A 7,562-nucleotide genomic window follows, 5' to 3' on the forward strand; every position below is an offset into this window, starting at 1 on the left:
AGGTCGAAGCGAGAGAGAGCGAACGGGCCCGGCCGGAGGACCCGCCCCGTCCAGATAATGCGGCCATTTCGCTCGCTCTCATATCCAGCGGCAGATAAAGTCCACACCGGAGGTAGGAGGAGGACAACCATAAGGGCTGCGTACTGCCAAGCAGCTGCTGTCTCCGTCTGCCTGCCAAAACTGGTTTTGAGTGGCAGCGGCGGCGCGGGTATTCGTTCGGCACACACTTGGTGGTGGCGCGGTGCTCTCGGAGTTCATTCAGCCAGCGAACGTCGTCGAGAGCACACGTCTCCGTCTCCGCATTCCGATTTCCGTTTTCCGCCAGCGATTACGTTTCCGTCTACGTCACGTCCCGTTCTCCATTAGCGCGTCGTCGAAAGCCAACTCAGTGTCAGTGTAAACCGATAGAAAAGCGCACCGATGCGGCGCTCAGTGTAAATGCTTTGAACACAGTCAAAGTGGAAAGTAACCCAACAGCCGAGCCAGACTTGCCCGAGGATTATCTCTCCCGAACCGCGATTAACCCCAGAAAGCCGCCAACATAGCCGAGCTAACCGCCGCCGTATTTATGACTAAGATGATTCCGCCGGTGCCCACAGCCGCTGCCGCCGTCATGATGCCCACGCCCAAGCAGAAAATCGGCTTCAGCATCGAGTCCATTGTGGGCGATGCCGGCAGTGCCAACGCCGCCGGCCACTCGCCGCCGCCGGAGAATGGCCGCAGAAGCCAGAGTCCGCCGCCGGGCGAGAGGAACGGTCCGGGATCGCCACCCCAGACACCGCCTTCGAACCTCACTCTGCTGCCCGGCTCCCCGCCGCTCCACCTGATGGCGCCACCAGCACACGCAATGCCCTATCCCCACGGCCAGCCGCACCCGCACCCTGCCCATCCGCATCCGCATCTATCGCCCGCCCAGCAGCACGTGCTCCACCAGCATCTCCTCCTGCAGCAGCACCAGCAGCAACAGCACCACCAGCAGGGCCCGCCCAAGAGCCACCAGGACATCCAGGAACTGTTGCAGCGCCTGCACCATCACAATGCTGCTCTCCAAACCCGACTCTCCCCGGAGGCAGAGCATCCCGTGTCATTGAAAAGGGAGCGCTCTCCGGCGCCACCTGCCCAGGAGCAGGCCGAGAATCCCGCCCAGCGCATTCAGCCGCCCCACACGCCTCCCAAGTCCGTCTCCCCGCAGTCCTCGCAGCCCTCTACGTCGCCCACCTTGCTGGTCAGCAGTCCGCACGCCACTCCTCCCCAGCAGCCACAGCAGCAGCAGCCTCCGAGCTACCCCAAGCCGACGCTGATGCACCCCGGAGCAGGAGGACCCATGATGATGCCGGGAATGCCACCCCAGGGACTCGTCAGACCCTTCCCCGTGGGCCCAGGAGGACCGCCGATGGGTGGACCGCCGCAGGGACAGCCAGGAATGCCGGACATCAAGGCCCTGCCGCCGTACATAAACGCTCCACCGGAGCTGCCACCACAGCACAATCCGCACCTCATTGCCGCCGCCCAGTTCCAGATGGCCGCCGCCCTGCAGGCCGGTCATGTCCTGGGTCCTGCGGCGGCGGCAGCTGCAGCCGCTGGACTTCCACCGCACGCCGCCCAGTTCATGCCCAATCCCGGAATGGCGCGGGACAGCTATCAGCTGTATCCCTGGCTCCTCAGCCGCCACGGAAGGATCTTCCCACACCGGTTTCCAGGAAGTAAGTATCTCTAGAAGAGCCAGAGAAAGTAGTTCATTTCCGCCCTTAGAATCTGTCACCTGAAGAACCCCAAGAACATATCCCAAGCCCAACCGATAACTAACCAGAATCCCTTCTTCTTTGCTCTCCTTCAAGGCTTTCTGGTGCCGCCGTTCCGCAAGCCGAAGCGCATCCGCACTGCCTTCTCGCCGTCGCAGCTCCTGAAGCTGGAGCACGCCTTCGAGAGCAACCAGTACGTGGTCGGGGCGGAGAGGAAGGCCCTCGCCCAGTCCCTGAATCTGTCCGAGACGCAGGTGAAGGTGTGGTTCCAGAACCGACGCACCAAGCACAAGCGGATGCAGCAGGAGGACGAGAAGGGAGGCGAGGGCGGCTCCCAGCGCAACATGCATGGCAGCGGCGACGAGGACGACGACGAGCTCATCGACATGGAGATGGACGACTGCCCCAGCGACGAGGAGCACGAGCTGGACGCCAGCCACTGAGGCGGCGGGCTCAGTGCTCAGTTCGCAGCCAGTTCCTTACCCAGGCGATGGGGCCTAGTTCCAGTTCCAGTCCCGGGGGCTCGGGCTCCCAGCCGAGCTCCCGGAGAGTAACATAGTTTGTTTTGTTGTGATATATTCTTAGAGCTAGCTGTACATAGCGGGCATCCCACGCGACGACGGGAAAGTATTAGAGATCCTCCCTGTCCCTCTCAAGATCCGTGCCAAATCCCAGCGAAGACCAGAGGTTGAGTAGAGCTCCTCCTCCTTCCCCTCTTCGAAGCTTTTCTTCCTTCCGAAAAAATCTGAACAGAAAACTAAAATATTCTTAGGCTAGACACCAACTATAACTGTACAAATCTAAGGTTTAAGCGTGTAAATATTCCTGACAAGCATTAACTTTTAATTAGTGAATTTTCGCAGAACAACAATCTATCTTAGTAATAATGATTCCTGTACATTGTATGACGAGATCTAGCATTTATTTATGTTTAGGCGTAAGCACAAACCTCCTGCGAGTCGCTCCACTGCAGAGCTGGATATTATTTAAACCCGTTTAACAATAGCCCTCTAGTTGCTAGTACTATCTTTTAAGAAACCAAGATTGTAATAGTAATACGCAAAAATATGATCATATAAAATATAAAATATTCATTATGAAAAGAAATCGAAAATGAATGTTTGTTTGGATTTGGGGAGGGCTTTTGGGGCTTAGAATACATTTTTCAGGTAAACTATATGTGCCAGAAGAGGATTTGAAACTCTAGACATCAATTCGTACCTCATCTTAAATTGAAACATACTTGAGCATAAATTAGACCTTTACAGGCTTTTATTGCGCTGCCTCCTCCTCCTAGCCAGTTTTTAATTGAGTTCGTCCCACTGTGTGACAGAGTTAAAAATTATGCGCCGTCAATTAATTAGCGTGTGACATTTAACATTGTTGTTGCTGTTTGCTGTCCCCTCGGATCGGTGACAGGTGAAGGAGCGAGGGAGAGGAGACGGCTACAGCGACAGGGACAGAGATAGATGAAGGAGGCGACTATAAAATGCATTTAGCGATCGTTATTTCTATATAGATTTCATAAGCATTTTAATTGCACAATTTAAAATGCAAATCGTGCTTTATTGGAGAATTTAATTGAGCGCAGCTCTCGTGAGAGATCAAAGTGGCGGGGGTGACGGGGGCGGAACTGGGGGCTTTTACAAGGAGCCAAAACAGAAACTGGTTCGAGAACTGTCGCCTGATGCCGCACCGAGGTGTGCTAATGATTTAAAAGCCAAATTTATGATTATTGGGCCACAGATTTATGCGACAATTGCGAAGTGGTGGGGCTATCGCTATCGCTATCGGTCTGCCAGATCAAAATGAATATGCAATATGCAGTGGCAGCGGCAACTGGCTAATTGCAACGGGCAATGCAAGCAATCTAATGGAAACTACGGCCGATCGAACGTCTGATACGGCTAATTAACGGACATAACGAGGCTAATTACTAGCTGTTAACAGCACTAAATCGTGGCACTCTGTCAAAGGTTTGTCCATAAAAAATTAACCCGAGGGGGGTTGCCCCCTTACACAGGAAAACACAAATCGTAGCAGTATCTTTAGAGATCAAGATCAAGTTCACTTACCATATCTGTTTTTACAAAACATCACTAGGTTTATATTTAAAATATAACTTCATACCCCAGATGATTGAAATTTTGGATTTTTATATGATTTAAAATGAATATTTCGCACTGTGCAGGGGCAATTACAGAACTTTGCAATTGCTAAAGTCATAAATCAGAGGAACTGCTGATTACATGTTCCACCCGAGAGATCGATATCTCAGAGTCAAAGCACTTGGGTTACCTATATATGTACATATATATCCAGGCTAATGGCTCCCCTTGTTTGCTTAGCATCGCACGCACCTTGATGGAAGCCCCCAGATACTTGGCCATAATTAATAGTGGGGCTGCACCACGCCCACTTGCACACACTGCCGAGACTCCGATTTGAAATCGGAATTGGAATTGGGCTTATCTGCAGGCCGCTTTTCAATATCATCGCTCCCCATACGCTCTGCCCAGCTCTGTGTTTCTGTAGAAGAAAGGAAACAAAAACCCAAAACCAAAACGAAACGAAAACGAAACGAAATCCCTTGCTGATAATTCTCGGAAATTAAAACACAATTTGGTAAGTTGCGCTGCTGCTGATGATGTTATACACATATCTGTAGTATACACATGTTTGTACAACTTGTTTTGCCTCGTGGCTGGCTTGGATCTTGGTATACCCTTCCAGGGTACTATAATATGAGTCAGAAGCTTACAACACGGAGGAAGGAGTCATTTCCGACACTATAAATCATTTATAATATGTCTCTAATCAGCATCAACATTATTAAAATTTTGTATGCAGATTAATTAATTTAGAAATAAATTAAATTCAAAATGCAGATTTATTAGCCTTTAAAAATGGAAAATAAATAGTTTTTCGGCATTGTTATCATCGACTTCGATTCTGTTCCCCCTGTTTCAATTGTAAACAGCAAGGGTATACAAACTTCGACTTTCCAAACATTGTTTCCTTCTTGTTTTATTTCGTTTTGATTTCGTTTTTGATTTTGAGTTTGACTCCGCCGAATGCCACAAAAGGTTTGTTATGCGGCGCGCCCCAAAAAAAAAGAGATATAGAAATAATAATAATAACAACGCGCCGCCGCATTCACTTTATGGCCAGCACCACGCACAGTCTCATTGTTATTTATCCCATAAAGTTTATTAAGTAATCCAATTTGGTTAAATTAGCTGCGTCTCGTCTTGGGGCTATTGGCGGGCCTTAATTGAGTTTGCTTTTCACCTCGACGCTCGCTCATTATATGGGGTACCTCCGAGTACCTGCTGGATTTCTCCGATTGCTGATCGATCGCCGGCATAATGCAAATTGTCAAGTTGAAGCCAAAGGAGATCGAGGGCCTCGAGATCCCTTAATGACCGCCTCGACGTCCTCTGCACTCAGGGACGTGCCATATCTCGGCGTTCTGTTTAATGCGTGTTGTTTCCGAGAAGATTAATACGGCGAAATTAAGGAAAATAAATAAATGTCAACGCTGTACAAGATCGTTATCGCATTTAACAATAATTACCCTGATATGGGATATGCTAACTAATCTGTTAAGCCCCAGCCACAGCCCAGGATCGTGGCTGATACACTCGGCCAGGCCAGAGCCAGAGCCAGGGCCGGCTGAGGCTGAGACAGAGACAGAGACTGGTTTTTGGACCCAGCGAATGTTTAGTGCTTTCCGTTGTCGCCCCAAAACATCATCGAAGGTGTCGCCGGCCCGCTTGTTGTGTTAAATTAAGTAATTAATTTTAAAGTCCATGTTCTGTCCATTTGTCTAACGAAAGACGAAAGACTTAGGCGACGAACTCGGCGACGCCACGCTCGTTGACTCCACTTCCGTCACAGTGTCTCTCCAGATCGAGATCGCTAGATCGGAGATCTCCAATTGCTTGTAATTTACTGGGGATTGTTCTCGATTCGGGCACTTCCTGCGGCTCAAAAAGATTGGCATCGTTTTCCAGGCCCTCGAAACATTTGTTTGTCATAATAATAATAATTCGTAAGCGTAAGCGTTTTAATTGAATGATCCGGCGGCGGTGGCGGTGGGCGTGTCCAACTTTTTAACTCCAAAATAAACTCAAAATGCGCCGTGTCATTGCCAACTGCTTGACTCGAACAGAATAAACATTCGAGTCGATTTTAGGCCCTCAAGTGCTTAATTAAGAGCGCCGCAACAACGTCTCCGGTCTCTGGTCGGCCGGGGCTTTATTTATTTAACAATTTTCTGCGTCCATAGCCCAATATTTTGATGTTTTCTAATTGCCTCAATTATGCCCATGGCCCTTGGGTCGTTGTGTTTGGCCTGGACAGTTGGCTAGACTGTTAGATCTGGCGATCCGTGGCGCCAGACGCCGTCGCTTTCATATGCAAAGTGCTCTCCGCAGTCCGATCAAATGTCGAATGCTTTAATTTGGTATATCAAAGAGAGACATTATGCTGCTGCTGAGTCCCTGGCCCCCTTCCCCCCAGCTCGTAAAAGCGTCAAATTTCTCAATTTCCAATTCTCGGCTGCCCATTACCAATTCCCGATTTCGTGGCCAGCTCCATGGGGCGTCCTAATTGTTGATATGCATCTTGGTTTCCCAGTCGCTCCAACGAGCCTCTTAATATTATTTGGTGAGTTTTATGTTTTATTTCGAATTAGTCACATAAATATGCACTCTTTATGACAACCTGATGTTTGTTGTTACTGTTTAAATGCTCGGCGAGCTCAGCGCCCACGCTGCGTATGATTGTTGGGCATTTCATTGGCTGGGCACAGTGATGCGAGATTGAGGGAGGAAGGTACTAGCTGCAGTTATAATATAAAAATAATTTTCAGGATCCAACAATATCCCTTTCTTGGTGACATTCAGAGTGGCAAGCAAAAAGTGTATAATTTTATGCACATTAAATAATATACAATTTTTAGGACCATCTTTTGTGCCACTGTGCAACCAACGACTCTCGAATCTAATGCCATTCCAAACTGCCCGCAGTGCAATGCATTATTCAAGCGCCGGAGAAATTCCCGCCTTGGACATTTAGCTGGTTAAACAATCAATTAGTGACGACCGCAACTGAATCGACGATGCCGTTATTGAATTATACCAGAGGGCACCTATATATGTACAGTAGACCCTGCCCCTCCCCAAAAAAATATATATGCACCTAAGCCCGCCCCTGGCTCGGACAGGGCAACAAATGCTCGGATTGCGTGCGAGCTTCGCCTCGGGTTTGGTCAGGGTAATTATGGGTTTGCCATTTGGTTGTACATACTATGTGGCTCTCTCCGTAGTTTTGTCGGGCAGTGTAGTGTCTCCGGAGAGCCGGTCCGGTGGTCCGGGCCAATGAGGCGTCATCTAATATATTGCAATTACAAGCGGCAATTAGTCAATTTGACCGACTCGAACACGAAACGCTTTTCGCTCTCCGTATAATTAAAAGCCAATTAGAATATTTATTATGAAAATTGGCCAACAAATGTGCATAATTGAAGCGATGTGAATTCGTTTAAATTACAGGCCGCTCCACCGATTTCCCCGTAGTTGTTGAAGCAGTCATGGGAGACTCCCCCCCCATCCATTTCCATTTCCCCAGTTAGTGGTTTTCTATAATTGAATCAGGTACTTCCTGCGAACTAATTACGATCACGGGTAGCTTATTGCAGGTTTCGTACGGCCAAGTCCGGAGGTGTGTACTGAGCTTATTAGTTTCATTTTGTTTTTTAGGTCAACAAGAACATTAGCTGGTGCTTTGAAATTACTACAATGTTTCTATCAAAAT

The 7,562-nt window shown here is 48.9% G+C and overlaps 1 protein-coding gene across 1 annotated transcript; it reads left to right on the forward strand.

Moving 5' to 3' along the window:
* Nucleotides 1-279: 279 nt before the first annotated feature.
* Nucleotides 280-2,776, forward strand: ems (empty spiracles). Its single transcript, XM_017181310.3, has 2 exons — nucleotides 280-1,703; nucleotides 1,839-2,776. The coding sequence occupies exons 1-2, from the start codon at nucleotides 569-571 to the stop codon at nucleotides 2,183-2,185; spliced, it is 1,482 nt and encodes a 493-aa protein (XP_017036799.1). The 5' UTR covers nucleotides 280-568; the 3' UTR covers nucleotides 2,186-2,776.
* The last annotated feature ends 4,786 nt before the right edge of the window (nucleotides 2,777-7,562 follow it).

This window comes from Drosophila kikkawai, chromosome 3R (genome assembly GCF_030179895.1).
Source record: "Drosophila kikkawai strain 14028-0561.14 chromosome 3R, DkikHiC1v2, whole genome shotgun sequence".
Lineage (NCBI taxonomy): Eukaryota > Metazoa > Arthropoda > Insecta > Diptera > Drosophilidae > Drosophila > Drosophila kikkawai.

Bases quoted from the DNA above. Each gene is read 5' to 3' on its own strand.
- ems (XM_017181310.3), top strand. From the start codon at position 569: ATGACTAAGATGATTCCGCCGGTGCCCACAGCCGCTGCCGCCGTCATG. The intron at 1,704-1,838 runs GTAAGTATCTCT...CTCTCCTTCAAG, and splicing joins CCCACACCGGTTTCCAGGAA to GCTTTCTGGTGCCGCCGTTC.